The 16,881-nt window shown below is 37.3% G+C and overlaps 1 protein-coding gene and 1 pseudogene across 1 annotated transcript in view; one reads left to right on the top strand and one right to left on the bottom strand.

Annotated features, from left to right (window-relative positions):
* The window catches only part of LOC103750517 (glutamate carboxypeptidase 2), a 60,182-nt gene that overhangs the window by 29,588 nt on the left and 13,713 nt on the right, over positions 1 to 16,881 (top strand). The window contains exons 8-13 of the mRNA XM_008853619.3: positions 3,936 to 4,034; positions 4,298 to 4,383; positions 6,277 to 6,396; positions 8,602 to 8,684; positions 10,469 to 10,532; positions 14,765 to 14,832. Coding sequence (XP_008851841.1) covers positions 3,936 to 4,034; positions 4,298 to 4,383; positions 6,277 to 6,396; positions 8,602 to 8,684; positions 10,469 to 10,532; positions 14,765 to 14,832 — 520 coding nt within the window. The remainder of the gene's footprint in view (positions 1 to 3,935; positions 4,035 to 4,297; positions 4,384 to 6,276; positions 6,397 to 8,601; positions 8,685 to 10,468; positions 10,533 to 14,764; positions 14,833 to 16,881) is intronic.
* Positions 15,893 to 16,446, bottom strand: LOC103750516 (annotated as a pseudogene).

The raw sequence follows: 16,881 nt of genomic DNA, 5'->3' as shown, positions 1-16,881 counted from the left end.
TTTTATATTATTTTTATTTTATTATTTTATTTTATTTTAGCAATTGTGAATGGGAACATTTCCCTGTATTCTTTCTCCAATTGCTTGTTATTGATATGTATAAAGGCTACTAATTTTTATAGATTTATTTTATAACCTGTCACTTTACTGAAAGTGTTGATCTGTTCTAGGAGTTTTCTGGTCAAACTTTTGGGGACCTCTTAGGTATAGTATCATATCATCTGCAAAAAAGTGATAGTTTGACCTCTTCTTTTCCAACTAGTACTCCTTTAATTTCCTTCTACTGTCTTATTGCTCTAGCAAGAGTTTCAAGCACTATATTGAAAAGGAGTGGAGATAGTGGACATCCTTGTCTGCTTCCTGATTTTAATGGGACTGCTTCCAGTTTTTCTCCACTTAGAATGATGTTGGCTGTGGGTTTCTTGTATATAGCTTTAATTACGTTGAGGTACATTCCCTCCAGTCCAATTTCCTCTAGGACTTTGAACATAAATGCATGCTGAATTTTGTCAAAAGCCACTTCTGCATCTGTTGAGATGATTATGTGTTTTTTGCCTTTGAGTCCATTTATATGATTAATGATGTTTATTGACTTGTGTATATTGGACCAGCCCTGCATCTCTGGAATGAACCTTACTTGGTCATGGTGAATGATCTTTTTGATATGTGTCTGTGTGATGTTTGCAAGTATTTTGTTGTGAATTTTTGCATCTATATTCATTAAGGATATGGTCTATAGTTTTCTTTTTTGGTTGTGTCTTTACCCAGTTTAGGTATTAGAGTGATGCTGGCTTTCTAGATGGAATTTGGGAGTTCTTGCTCTGTTTCTATCATTTTGAATAATTTAAGTAGTATTGGTTGGAGGTCTTTTTTAAATGTCTGGTAGAATTCTGCTGTAAATCCATCTGGGTGTGGGCCTTTTTTTAGTTGGGAGGCTTTGTGTTACTGTTTCAATTTCCTTATATGTCATGGGTCTGTTTGAACTGTTGATCTCTTCTTGGTGTAACTTTGGTGGTTCCCATGATTTTAGATATCCATCCATTTCTTTCAGATTTCCAAATTTACTAGTGTATGGGTTTTTAATATTTCCTTTTAATTGTCTGTATTTTTTGGGTGTCTGTTGTGATGTTTCCCCTTTCATCTCTGATTTTGTTAATTTGTATTTGTTCTTTCTGTCTTTTAGTTAAGTGGGCTAAAGGTCTGTCTATCTTGTTTAGCTTTTCAAAGAACCGGGTCTTAGATTCATTGATTCTTTGTATTGTTTTCTTTGTTTTGATTTCATTAATTTCTGCTCTGATTTTTGTTTTTTCTTCTCTTCTGTGGGTTTCGGGTTTCATTTGTTCTTGCCTTTCCAGCATCTTGAATTGCAGTGTTAGGTCATTTATTTGGGCTCTTTCTAATTTTTTTCATGTAGGCCCTTAGATCTATAACTTCCCACATAGGACTGTTTGAGTTGTGTTGTATTGTCCCTGTTATTGAATTCCATGAATTCTTTTATTTCTTTCTTAATTTCTCCTTTGACCCACTCATTGTTTAGGGGTGTGTTGTTTAATCTCCATCAGTTTGTGTAGTGACTAGGGCTTCATTCCGTGTTGGTTTTGAGCTTTATTGCATTGTATTCCAATAGAATACATGGAATTATTTCAGCTTTTTGAATTTGCTGAGGTTTGTTTTGTGACCAGTTTTTGAAAAAGTTCTGTGGGGTGCTGAGTAGAAAGTGTGTTCTTTGGTGCTTGGGTGGAATGTTCGACAGATGTCTGTTAGGTCCACTTGATGTATGGTATCATTTAATTCAGATGTCTTTCTGTTTATTCTTTGTCCACTTGACCTGTCTAATTTAGACAGTAGGGTATTGAACTCCCCTACTATTACTGAGTTGGAGTTAATCTGTGTCTTAAAGTCCTATAGTTTTGTTTTTATGAATTTGGGTGCACCAGAGTTTGGTACATGTATGTTAAGGATTATAAAGTCTTCTTGGTAAATTGTTCCCTTGATCAAAATGAAGTGACCCTCCTTATCTCTTCTGATTAGTTTTACTTTGAAGTCTATTTTGTCAGATATTAGAATTGCAACCCCTGCTTGTTTCTTAGTGCCATTGGCTTGAAATATTCTTTTCCATCCATTTACCTTAAGGTAGTGCCTGTCCTTGAATGTGGGATGGGTTTCTTACAGACAGCAAAGAGATGGATTTTGTTTCTTAGTCCATTCACATAGCCTGTGTCTTTTGACTGGGGAGTTCAGTCCATTGATATTTAAAGTTATTATTGATAGATGTGTACTCTTGCCATCATTTTGATTGCTGTTTGTGTTCTCTATCTAATTTTGTGTTTCCTCAATTATACCTTTATTTTCTTTGTTGTCCAGGGTATAGTTTTTCTCTCTCTGCTCTCTGTATTGTTTCAAGTATTCTTTGAGGGGTTGGTTTTGTGGACACGTAGTCTTTCAGTCTATTCATGTCATGGAAGATTTTTCTTTTGCCCTCAACTATAATAGACATTTTTGCTGGGTAAAGTATTCTGGAGCAGCATCTATTGCCATGAAGAACTTGAAATGCCTTGGTCCAGGCTCTTCTGGCTTTCATAATTTGCATTCATAAGTCAGCTGTAATTCTGATGGGCTTTCATTTGTATGTAACATTTTTTTCTTTTGATGCTTTCAGTATTCTCTCTTTGTTCTGTACATTTAATGTTTTTACTATGATGTGTCATTGGGAGTTTCTTTTCTGATCCTGTCTATTTGGTGTTCTATGTGCTTCCTGTATTTGTATGGGGATGTCTTTCCTTAATTTCAGGAAATTCTCTTCTACAATCCTGTTTTAATCCTTGATTGAGTGGTCCAATTCTTCAACTTTATCATCCAGTGTTGATATTCTGTTTTCCATTTCATTCATTCTAGAGATGAGGCTTTCCCCTGTTGTTTCAAGTTGGCTTATTGAGTTTTGCACTTCCTTCTTCATTTCTGCCTGAGTTTTCTTCAATGTTTCTGTCTCTTTTGTGAATTCATTCAGAAGTTTATCCCTATCTTCTTTTAGCTCTTTGATTTGTTTGTTCATATGTTCTTTAAATTCATTGAATTCCTTGTTTATGTTTATGACTGTCCTTTTTAATTCAGTGTCCTGGGTTATCTCTAGGGCGTTCTCCTTCTATAACTCTTCTACAGGATTGGTGGAGTTTGGTGGGGATATAGTGGTTTGGCTTTTTATTATTGTTTCATTGTGATTTTGGCATGTGAATTTCTTTTGTTGTTTATGATTCTGATATGAGAATTAAGTTGAAGTATACTTCTGTTTGTATTATTGGGGTGCATCGGTCCTTTCCTTATTGGTTATGTAAAGCTACTGGTACAGGTTTCAGGTTCTCTCAGGTTTTATTTTGGAGGGAACTGATGGCTTAAGATCAGCTATTCAGGAGCACCCACAGAAGCCCAAGTTAGGTTCCAGTTAGGTACACTCAGGCTTCCTTCTAAGGTTTGGACCCCTATTAGCAGAAACTCAGGGAAAATTTGGGAAATTCCCTGGCCGGGGGGCGGTGATTTTGGGACTCTCAGTTGGTTGCCTGTTTCTCAGTCCCTATGCCAGAGGGAGGCCAGAACCCAGCACTCTCTGGCTATGTGCTGAGATCATACCCTCTACACAGATGGAAGTCAGAGCCCACCCTCTCAGGTTGTATGTGAGGATCTCAGCCTTAGCCTACCAAAGCCAGGTAATCCCTGGGGCTTTGGGAGGGGCCACATGAAATCCCAGGTAGGGGGATGGGTATGGCACAATTAAGGGACACTCACCACCATGTGGTGGAAGGATCTGCATGCTCTCAGACAGTCCCCTCTGTTCTCAGCCCCTTTGTAAGAAGGAGGCCAGAACCCAGCACTCTCTGGCAGTGTGCTGAAATCCTCAAAGTTTTCTTTCATCTAATAATATACTTTTATATGTCCAACAGGCACATGGGTGGTTCAGCACCACCAGACAACAGCTGGAAAGGAGATCTTAAAGTACCCTACAATGTGGGACCTGGCTTTACTGGAAACTTTTCTACACAGTTAAGATGCTATTTTAATTCTTTTATGCAGAATGCTTTAAAAGAAAAAAAACAATTTTAGTGAATGACAAAATGTAAAATCTATTCATTACCACCAGGAAATCAAGCTAGAGGTTGAAGAGGTCTAGATCATTAAAACCAGTCAATGTAATTTCGTCTCTGTGTGCAATTAGAAATGTTTTAAATAATGGTCAACTATTTAAATTTTAGGGGTTAAATCTGTTAATCAGTACTTCAAAGACTGTTTTTTGTCTTTGGATTAGGAAAGTCAAGCTGCACATCCACTCCAACAATAAAGTGACAAGAATTTATAATGTGATTGGAACTCTCAGAGGAGCTGTGGAGCCAGGTAAATGAGGCATTTGCTCAGCAAATGTGGATGGAGCAACTCCCGCATCAGTGCTGCTGGGAATGCTGGGAGTGTAAACCCAACAAAGAAAGACAGCTTGCTGCCCAATGAAACTGACCTAAACACAAAATAAAAAATGTGAGGTGATATTGCATGGTCATACACGTTATGAAGAAGAGAAATGTGAATGTTTGGGATGAACTTAAAATGATAAATTGCATACGTCATTGAAAGGATCAAGAGAAAATGAGCTGTGAGAGAATCCTAAAGGGATTTTCTGAGATTTTGTATTTCTTTACCTTATATTTCACATAAGAAAATAACTTTGAGGGCCATAAATGTATCTATCAAAGAGAGCAAAGAAAATGAAGGTAACATTATAGATGGGGGAGGTGCTCTCCAGGCCCCAACGCTTAATGAGGAGCTATTGGCAGTCAATAGCTGTTTGGAAGGGAGGACCATTCTTTTTTTTTAGTTTAGGTTTCCCATGCTCCAGTGAATGGCCCCACATTCATGTACATATGGGCAACACTAATTTGACTTAGTGAGGTATCCATAAACAACAACAACAAAAGGCATGAAGTTGTGAGACATGTTGGGGGTGATATGGGGTAGTGTATACTGTTTACTGAGACATCTCTCCAGCCCTTAAAAAATGGCTTCTTTATATAGCTTTGTTTTCATCGCTAAAGTCAAGAATATAAGGACACATGATTTCTACAGAATTATACATGGCCTAGTAATTAATATATATTTCACATAACTTATATAAGGTTTTACTAGATTTTCATTCCTTAGGATTTAGGTTTTCTTTTAAAGCAAAAAGTTTCAATTAAATTGTGTATTTTTCTTTAAGACATATGCTTTGCTTGTTTATGTTTTGTAGACACAGGATCTTAAGTAGCAAGGTTGACCTTTGACTTGACTCCATGTTACCAAAGATGACTTTAAACTCTTTATTCTTCTGTCTCTACCTCCCAAATGCTGAGATTACAGGTTTGCTGCTCTAGGTTGGGTACTGATACATGCTTTATTTATAAACTAAGACTATAGGAATATGAGCACAGTTATTGAATCTAAATTGCAGACATTGTGATGAACACTAGAGATAGAAGTATTGGGAAAAACACAGACCAGAGATAAGGAGATCATGGTTTAAGACATTTATTTGTGATTAATACCTCTTCAGTATGAAAAGGTTTCTGAAAACTGTGTGGACAGAGTCATTCCCTCTTCCTGTAGAAGGCAGAGAAGTTCATAGAAAATTCTTAAAAATCAACTAATTAATTTTTACTTTATGTGTATGGATGTTTTGCCTGCATGTATGTAAGTGCACCCATGTGGGCAATGCCCGTGCAGATTAAAAGGAGGCATTTGATCCCATGGAATTGGATTACAGATGCTTGTTAGCCACCATGTGGGTGCTGAGAACCTAACCTGGGTCTTCTACAAGAGCAGCCAGTGCTCTTAACCACTGAGCCATCTCCCTAGTCCCATAGAAGGTATTTGAGCCTTGCTTTGAAAACCGAATGGGAATAATAAATGGAGAGCTACATACTTTCACTCTGAAAATGTTGGACACAAAGAGGTAAGAGAGTGATAATAGAGAATCATAAAGAGGTTACTTCATACTTTCCTATGTTACCTATATATATATATTTAATTTCAATAATACATTGAATTAATGGTTCCTTCATCAAATTCATACTTTCATCAGATAGATGAAACAAACATTAAAACCTGAGCAAAATAACCTATTTACCTAAGCTTTCAGAAATCTTGCTATTTTTCTTTGAGTTTTAAATGTTCCTTGTTTAGATGCTGTTGAATCATTTTCAATTTGCTCTGATGTTGACCTCAAATAACAAGTCATCTTACTGTGTTGCTCTGCAGACAGATATGTCATTCTTGGAGGTCACAGAGATGCATGGGTATTTGGTGGCATTGACCCTCAGAGTGGAGCAGCCACTGTCCATGAAATTGTGAGGAGCTTTGGAGTGCTGAAGAAGGAAGGTAAGAGAAGCAGGGAGTGAAGGATCCTGTTCTGCGAGCCTCAGTTTAGTCTTCTGCAAAATGAGACTGGAAAGACTATGTCTTAATTGAAAATCTGAGATAAATCCATAGTCCTTGGTTTCTCTGTGCAAGATGATAGAGGACTCACTAGAATCTGCAGTAAGCCAAGGGTTTCTGGGAAGAGAACAGGAAGCAGACATTCCTGGACTCCTCCATCCTTACACCTTAGTACTATGTAACTGAGTAGAAAAAAGATCTAGCTAGAAAGTGACTGGTCTTTCTGCCTATTAGGATCCCATTTAATTTTTGGTATCTACATTCACATATTCCCAGCCATACCCAGCATCAATAATTTAGTCATTTTAGGATCGTCATATGAACTATGAAAATTAAAAGTTAAAGAAATTAAAACTCATCATGTAGTTTTAAAATAATCATCACCACACATAGAGAGCCCCAAATCCCTTCTCTTTACTTACTATGTAAACAAGATGTCTGGGGACTGCACAATGCAATTCATATATATATATATTGAATATGTATATGTGTATGTACTCTTGTGTGGAGGTCAAAAGACAACTTATGGGGAGTTGGTTCTCTCCATCTACCTTTTGGGTCCCAGGGATAAAACGCATCGATCAGGCTTGGCAGCAAGCACCTTTTCCTGTAGAGCCATGTTGCCAGACCCTCAATCACATATTTTGAGTAATAACAACAACAACAGTGAAAGTATGTTTACTTTGCATACTATTTTAAAAGAAACTTTTCACATGTGTGATCTATTTTTATCCCAAAGCAGTATGGAAAATTTACTTACTTATTTATGTTCTAATTTTACAGATAAATTAACATAAGGTTCAGTAAGTAATGTGTGATACAGTGAAAAAAATGAGAGTTCATTCATCACAGAACCTTGTCTCTGTTTCAAATGAAACGCACAGATGCATCATTGATACTCTTTTTCTATACAGCTGCTTTGTATATACATATCTATGTATATATTTACATAAATAAATCTTTGAGAATTTTATACAGGTATACCAAGAACTATGATTAGTGGAGGAACTCACAAGGCCCCACCCCTAACTGAGAATCTGTTGTCAATTGATAGCTGTGGAAGGAGATTCATTCTTCTTTGGGGGTGAGGCCACTGGTAAGGTGGTCCATAATACCTTATATTTTAACAAAAAAAATAATGTAGATCTGTATTTACATCATTCCTGAATTAGGTTGTTTAATTTCATTACAGAAAGTTTCAAGATTTTATAGTAGAATTCCCATGTAAAACAGCATTATCATAACTGTAGAATATGATAAAAGAATAAAATGATGAGTAGTAATGATGATCAAGAAATCTGAAGAACACTATAACAGATGTGTCTGAAAGAAAGCACTAGATATTGGACAGATATTCATAATAAGTGTACTTGAAATACTAACATAATCATGAGTTGTAGCACTTAGTAAGTGCTTCAGAAACAGTATTCCATTTAATCTTCTCAACAATCAGTTGCCTCCTCTTTACTGTATTGTGCACGGTATACAGAAGAACGTGTGAAGGCTTTGTTTGAATGGTATACCCTCAATTACATTTAGCCAGTGAGAAAAACAGGGCTCAAAACAATATCTTTCTTCAACTCTGAGGCTATTGTTTATTACCTGCAAGCCAAGTGCCTCCTTATTGAATTATGTGGTTTTCAGTATCAGTGGATGCGGCTGTCCTGAACTGAGTCCTTGATAATGAATTTTACCAGAGAGTGGAGTGACTTTGCCCAACCAAGTCACCTTGAACAACTCATCATGTCATTTCAGAACCACAGCGGGGATTCTAAAGGATTTTCTCCAACTTCTATCTGCCATCACAGCATCAATTGCATGAACTATTTCTTCCTCTGTGTTAGGCATCTGCATATCAGAGAAGTTTCCTATACATAGCCAGTCATTATAAACCACTTGTAATATTTATGATCTTGCAAGTTTTGTTGCCTATTTCATTCCCTCTTAATACATTCATACTGTTTATTTTTGAAAAATCCAATTTAAAACATGAAAAAAGAAATTGTATAAGTAAAGATTCTGACCACAATTTATCCTTCCTAACCAAAGCCATAACATTTTGGGATTTTTCTCCTTCTGCAAACTTCTTAGTGTCTTAGGCATGCTATGTACTTAAAAACATTTATTTGTTATGCACATATATTTTAGGATGGAGGCCTAGAAGAACGGTTTTGTTTGCAAGCTGGGATGCAGAAGAATTTGGTCTCCTGGGTTCTACTGAATGGGCAGAGGTTAGTTGAGAGTTTGCTTCAATTTAAATTTTCCTACATAACACAATAGTTGGCACTTAATTGCCAAGGATATAAAAAACAGCAAGTAAGCCCAATCAGACAATGCTCAGGGTTTTTCCATAACATCTCACAGGTGTGTCCAACCTTTTGACATTGAAACACAAAGTTATATGCAGGAAGTTTGTACTTTATCTACAAATTCCTTTTTGGGAACTGCAGAATCAAGTTTACCAAAAAATAATTTAAAAAAGTCTTTTAACATTTAAGCAAGTTTACAAATGTATGTTGGCCTACATTCATAGCTACACTTGGTGATATGTGGCTCATGGTCCTCAGGTTGGGAAGGCCTGATTGTTCTAAAGCAAAACATTGTTCAAATGCCAATGAGAAAAAAATTTCACTTAAAAAACTAAATTTTTCTTGAATTTTTAGAAACAATGCCAATTATTGGGATTAATTTGTCTTTACTTTCTGATGGTATTTTTTTAAATACAAAATGGCTATTCGCTCTGGAAATCAAATATGAAACAACATTGAGTGTTTTATATTGTGATTCCAGTACACCTTCCAAAAATAGCTCCTGATGCTTGTTGCATTTGAACACATCAGGTTTCTACAGTAAGGTCCATTTTTACACTTATCTTCTTTATATCACAATGGCATACTCTCCAGTAAATAGTGCTGAGGTGAAGCAGAAAGTCACACCAGAAAAGTATGAGGCCCCCTGAGTAGTAATTTTATTTGACTGTATTATTGACTTTGTGTGATAGAGGAAGTAAATGTGCACCATTATTATCTATTCCGTTAATATCCTTCTTCGATCTTGTTATACTCTGGTTATTCAACTTTCTGTGAAATTCCGTTGTTCTAGGGAAGCTTTTAAAAGAATGTTTTATGTTGATATCAAGAAGAATCTGTAAGTGTTTTAAGGGAGTGATTTGTCTCTATAAAATTATCATTGTTATTGTTATTTTCTGTTTTTCAGCGGAGTCTCATTATGTAGCCCAGGATGGCCTGAATTTCCCTTAAGTGAAAGAGTTTCACACACTTTCCCAATTTTTATCTTACGATCAAAATGCTCAGGAAATGGAATGTTCAGGAGACTCAAAATGCATATTGTTACCTCAAATCACTTCGTTACACCTGTTTTTGTTAGTTCTAAACTTATGCAATCAACAGGTGGAATGATCCGGTGAGGGCTATTTGGGGTGCATATGTGAAACAGCGTCTACATATGAATATAGTTAAGATCTGTTATGTGAAATACACAGAAACTTAATAAAAATATAGTTAAAAAAATAAAAATATGCAATCAGCATTCACTACCAGTAGGTGGCAGCATTCTACAAGAGAACTTCACCCCTTGCTCAGGGCTATATGTGATTTAACCTCATAAGTGCACCAACTCTTCAATTGAAACACTCTGTGAGGCAAGAACATTTGATTAACAACATTTTTGAGAATATTTCTATTGAAAATTCTCCTAGATTACTTATAGAAATTATGAAGGATTGTGTACATGTCAAAACCTTAACTCATTCCATTTACCATAAGTATGTGAACATTTCATCTCGAATGTCATCTCAAATGCAGCTTAGAAAACTTTTGCATGTTGTTTTTCACTAGTAAACATTGATGAAACTTTTTAAAACTTTTTGAGAATCTTATATGCCAAACTTGAGGGAAACATCATCCATCTTAATTTAGAAATCTACATCCAAGAAAGGCAGGTATATCTTAGGGAGTTATATTTATATGTATAATTGAAAAATCTTTTGTTATAGGAAAATTCGAGACTCCTTCAAGAACGTGCTGTGGGCTATATCAATGCTGATTCTGCCATAGAAGGTAAATATTGTTTGACCCCTTAGAAAAATATTATTCTGGAAGTAGAACTTTAGTCAATGAATTACGTCCTAACAAAGAGGGCAGCCCATCAATAAGGGACTCTAAAGGCTGCAGCTTCTTTGCCACAGTGCTTCCTCTGAGTCTGAGTGGGATGTGGGTAATCAGGGTACCTTCTCCCCCATTCACTTAGTGATGTAGAGTGCTGATTCAGGAAAACACGCTTTAATTTGTTTCCTTTGTCAGATTCTCTTAAATTTGGCAGCAATTACCTATTGAATGAGAAAGTCATAGAACTGAGATGGCTTAACAAGTCATGACATTGCCACACAAGCCTGACAACCTGAGTTCTATCCCAGAATACATATAAACATGGGTAGAGTGGACCAATTTCTCAAAGTTGTCCTGTGAAATCTATAAATGTACCTAGGTACACACATCATCACAAACACATCACACATACACACACACACACACACACACACACACACACACACACTTAATGTAAACTTGCCATGTCAGGAATGGGAGCCTAGTGCCTTGATGGAGTCAGACTAATGTTTATATTTTCTTCTTTGTTTACGTTTCTGAGCTTCATTGTCTTAAAATTTGCCCTAACCAGTGCCTGTCAGTTTTCTTTCCTCCCCTCAGGTTAGTGGATTATGGCTTTGCCATTCACAACAGACCACCACCCTTTTCCTGTGTGACTCAGAGTGTTAGTTTTTTTATTTCTGAGTGTCCTTACCTCTAAATAGCACCTACCTCAAAAGCTCGGATCAGGGTAAATGGAGTTAACCTTGGCAAAGCTCCAAGCCTTCTTCCTTGAACAGATGAATATTCTTAGTCTCCAATATGATTCTTATTTTTATCTCTACTTAATCATAGATCAGAGAGCTGAGGGTAGAGCTCATTGATAGAGTGCTTGCCTAGCATGCCCAGGCCCCGAGTTAAATTTCTAGCACTCCAAAAAACAACAAAACCTAAAACAAATATGATCAGATGAAACATGTGTACCATACTGAGTAAGTACTTCAAATATACAATTCTCAAATAGAAATGGTGCTCTTATTTTATTTTTATTTAATTTTATTTTATGTGTATGAGTGTATTGCCTGCAAGTATGCAAGCGTGCCCCTGTGCCTTGTCATGAAATGCTTGCCAGAGGTCAGAAGAGGCCATTGGATCCCCTGGAACTGAAGTCACTGATGGGTGTTAACCACCTTGTGGGTGCTGGGATTTGAACCTGGGTCTTCTGCAAAAATAGCCAGTACTCTTAATTGCTGATCCATCTTTCCAGCTCCTTATTGCTACATTTCTTTAAATTAATTAATTTTAAATTTTTTAACGAGCTTTTGTACATTTCATACAACAGTTCTTAATCAAATTTAGACCTCCCCCCATCCATACCACCCCAACCCTCCACCAGACCGCATGTATTCCACTTTACATGGTAAGTCCTATCCAGTCAAACATTTATACCCAGATGTCCTTCAGTGAAAATTCATCCACTAGAGTCTAGTCAGCCCATCTAGAGATTGTATGTAAGGCATACTCTCCCTCACCCAGTAGTACTAAATCTCCTGTAGTTCTCAGTCTAGCCCTGCCTTTAAGATTTGATCTTTTCATGTGTGCATTTTAAAACTTCTCTAGGTTTAGTTAATTCTGTCACTATCTGGAATTGGGTTGTTGTATCTTCATAATTTTTAGGACAAGGTACAGTATGATTGAGATACCACATCTCTCATTTTATATTGTATTTTTGTTAAATATTAATTTCTTAAAGGATATAACAAATCACGTATTTTTGAATTCATGTTAAAATGCAAAATTTACACAGAAAACAAAATTCTATACCCAAACCACTCAAATTTAATCTCTTGTCAAAGGACTAGCAGTCCACAGATTACAGTGCTTCTCTCATGGAGACTCTCAGACTACTTAGCTGACACGCAGCCCCAGACAAGTTGCAGATGTTATTTGCAGCTGTGTAAAAGCCATGGAAAACTTAAGTACAAACCCTCATGTGATGTAAGTATTTATATTATGTCTATTGTACTGCAGAGGAAGCTGTGACTCAGAACTTCCATCAGTTTCCCCAGCCCACAGGGCTAGGGAAGGGCTGAGTTTGTATTCCGGTTGCTCCTTCAGCTTCATCCTCCTATTATGCTCTTTTGCCTCCTGTTCCCTACTACAGGACTTTGGTGTTGTATTACAGCTAAGTGATTCTAGACTTGCCTTTTCAGTGAGCAAAACTATAGTATGCAACTTTCCCTATGATGAATGCATGCTGATTTACTTTACTTATATTACAAAACACACCAAAGAAAGCAGCAGTAATAAATGCAACAGAAGAACTTCTATAGTGTATTCAATAGAACAATTGTATGATTAGCCCTGTAGCTGATAGTCAGATTGGCTGTTGGCCATAGTAAATATTCTTTTACTGGCATGATTTTTTCTATTTTGAAGTATGAAGAGTGTAGACAACTACAAAGGTAATATTTTGGTCCCAGGATACATGCATTTAAACTGTAATAAATTCTATTAAACCATGGTTCTCCAATTTATACTCATGAGTATTTTTATTTCAAACATTATATTTTGCTACATTTACATATTTATAGTTGAATTTTTTTTCTTTTGAGATGGAGGTCTCATTGTGTACTCAAGCATCGTGTAGAACTTGTAAGCCTCCTGCCTCAACCTTCTGAGGGCTGGGATTATAAACCTGCACCACCACACCTGTGTTGTTTCAGAACTTTTCTTGCTTCATGCACTGTCCTTCTGGGTTGTCACTATTCATTTTAAACCCCCAGTCTTTGCTGAAATGGAGCCTTTGCTTCTAGGATAGAAGCTACATGTGTTCCATAGAGGGCATCCTGCACTGCTACATTTCTGTAAGTCTGTGTTCAAGCCTTGCTCTTTGTGACGAATGTTATTTATTTTTGGCCCAGCTGTCTTCTTCTGCTCTATAACTCTTATTGGAGACTCATCCTCTGGTTGAAGTTGCCTTAACTGCCTGTCCCATATTCTCCCCAGGTCATCTGCCCATTACCCATCCTCCCCAGGATAGCTCCCAACCCTGATTTCTCAGGGCTTCCCAAGAGCCCCTCTGCTGGCTGCTTCTCTTGACTCTCCTAGTAACTCTGAGCTCTTGCAGTGTGAGGACCACAACTCTTGTTCCTTGCCAAGCCAGTAAAAAAGCACAATAAGTTTACAAGCCCATTTTCACAGCGATATTTATTAGGGGAAATGCTAAATGTCAAAATGTTTCTAGACACTGTGAATAAAGCAGCAAGTTAGAGAAGCACCTGCTCCCATGGAACTTACTCTCTACTGGGGAGGAAGTTAACAAAAGACCATAGAGAAGCAGAGGCTTTTGAGCTACTGGAGATTTGCACATATGAACTTATGGCAATGGTGGCATTTAGCACAAGACCCATGCCAACTCAGTAAGACAAAGGTCCACAGGAGAGCGAGGGAAATGGGTGGCAGGTGGGCCCTAGTCTTGGAACTATTGGAGACTGATCACTACTGGGTGAGGGATAGTAGGTTATACCAACAAACTCTAGATAGACTGACTAGACTCCAGTGGATGAATTTGAACTGAAAGAAATCTGGGTACAAATGCCTCACTGGATAGGACTTAATATGTATAGCAGAATACATGCAGTCTGGGGCGGGGGGTGTGGGAGGGTATGGATGGGGGAAGGGTTCTAAATTTGAGTAAGGACTGTTGTATGAAATGCAAAAGAGCTCAATAAAAAATTTAAAGACCCATACAGTCAATACACAGGGAATGAGTGATGTGGCGAGAAACAGAAAAGAACAAGAGAGGATGAAAGCAGGTAGAATAAGGGGGAAAGAAAGTGCAGGGTTGGTGGAGTCAGGGACGTCACTCAGAAAATGTAAAACGAATCCAGAGGGTGAAGAGATCATGTAGATATAATGTAGAACACTGATCGAGGCTAAGACCCTAAGGCACAGTTCAGGGGCAGAGTGAGAGGTTAGGATTTGGAGGCAGTCCTACTGCTGAACTACATCTCAAGTCCCAGGGCTAGTTTCACTGTCAAATATGTGAATTTTATAGTATAAGATGGAGGGCATTGGAGATTTCATTAAAGTGAACATTATAAAGGATCATTCTCTCCAGAGATAGCAACAGTCTTTGAGTAAAAAGAATACCAGAAATAAATAAAACAAATAAACCAGTCTATCCTTTCCTTATATTTCAGGAAACTACACCCTAAGAGTTGACTGCACACCACTCTTCTACAGCTTGGTATACAACCTAACAAAGGAGGTAAAAATACTAACATAACAAAGGAGTAAAATACTAACAAAGTTAAAGGAACTCTGAATTCTGCAAATGATGTTTTCTTGCGGTGACATTATTATGTTATGTTGATGTTATTTACAGCTAGCTTTCTTTTCATATGACAAAAAATCCATTTCATTAACCTTTACAACTAACAAATTCTTTTTTTAGTTTTCAAAATAACTTTATTTCTTTATAAAACAGACCTTAATAATCAATGCATGTTTACATTTTAAAATATTAACAAATTTAGTGAAAAAGAATTCAATACACACTATAAATAGCCTATCATTTATGAAGTCAGATCTATACAAACAATAGAAATAAATACCTAAATAACAATTATAAATAGGTACTATATTTTTTTTAGAATAACAAAAAAATTTTACTAAAATGTAAGATTTACAGAAGTTTCCAGACAAGCCATACAAAATGGTCACAAGCTTTTTTTTTTTTTTTTTAATGGGGGGAGAGGATCTACACTTGACAGCAAAGTCACAATGTTACTAGTGAGGGCTATGATGTTTATTTAATGTTCCCATTTTGGTTTAAACAATCAAGCTTGTTCATCTACATAGTCTAAATAAAGTTAGACTTGGCTAGAGAGAATATTCTAAAGAACTGGTTAGCTGCATTTAACCACTGTGATTAGATCCCACAAAAAGTGAGGGGGGGGATAAAATTAGATAAGACTACTTTCCCCCTAAAACATAAATAAAAACACCCATACCCCTGCAGCTAACCCCCACAGCTACCTTCATTCACAGTGCTTTATACTTAAACCATGATGGAGAAATGAGAAAAAGCAGGGACACTGCTTTTCAACACCTCACAATAATCCAGATGACGCTTCTAGCCTCTGCTCATGCTTTACAACAGTGGATCTGGACAAGACATAGATTTGCTAATGTGCATTTAATCACCAAAGATGAAGACGCGTGGGCTTTTATTCTGTAATGTTTCTAAAACTGTGTCCATTAATGCAAACAAAAAGGAAGAAGTCTTGGCAGAACAGAAGTGACACACACCTGATGATCAGATCGACTTAAATATTATTCATGGTGTGTAGCCTGGTCCATGCTCTCGCTGTTTCTATGGCTTGGGCTTCGTTGGCCTTCCACTGCTCAGCTACATCATTTGCTAATGGATCATCTGGATTAGGAGCACGTAACAAAGCCTGGATTGATAGCAGAACTGTGTCGATCTGCAGTGCTGGGGACCACTTATCTTTCAAAATATCTAAGCATATTCTTCCCAGCTTGTCTACATTAGAGTGATAAATTTTGGTCATGAAACGTAGGTGCTGCCATTGGGTATTCTTCTGGAAGAAATAGTTCAAGTTTAAAAGTCCCTCCCTCAAAGGGGGAGTCCTGGGGGCCAGCAATAACCACAGGAAAATAGCCGGCGTTGCCCTCATCTGGTTCTGCCTTAATGACAGGAACTGGATCTGCCAGCAAACGCTGAGTTTCAGCATAAATTGTGAGAGCAGAGTAAAATTCAAATCAATCAAGTCCCAGACACCAGCAAGTGAAATTCTGACATCCACAGAAGTTGGTATCAGCTTGTTCCCCTGAGGATCCTGCCGGGCAGCCCCGCCATCTTGTCAGATCCCGAGTTCAGCCTCTCATAGGTACTATATTTTAAATGGGAATCTACAGAGGTTTTGACTTAAGGATTTTTATACAGAGTAGACAAAATTACAAGTCATCCCAAACTTGCAGGACATTTTCTATTAGGTGGACCCCTAATCTCAGTAACATTTATAGATGAAGTATAAAGTTACTATCATACATTTTAAATTATATTTACTTAAGAGACAGGATTTCATTGGCCTAGAGTGGCCTCCTACTGACCATGAAGCCCAGGATGATCTTGGCCTTCTGCTCCTCCTGCCTCCACCTCCCAGTTGCTGGGATAATGGATGCAGGACACACCTGGTTTAGTGTGGTACTGAACCCAAGGCTTCCTGCATGCCAGGCAGGCACTCTACCAAGTGACCTATAGCCCAGCCCGCTGGTGTATTTTTAATTAATT

The sequence above is a fragment of the Nannospalax galili genome, unplaced genomic scaffold, assembly GCF_000622305.1.
Source record: "Nannospalax galili isolate Female #2095 unplaced genomic scaffold, S.galili_v1.0 scaffold347, whole genome shotgun sequence".
Lineage (NCBI taxonomy): Eukaryota > Metazoa > Chordata > Mammalia > Rodentia > Spalacidae > Nannospalax > Nannospalax galili.
Note: the sequence above shows the minus strand (reverse complement) of the source record. Positions and strands in the feature narration are given on the sequence as shown.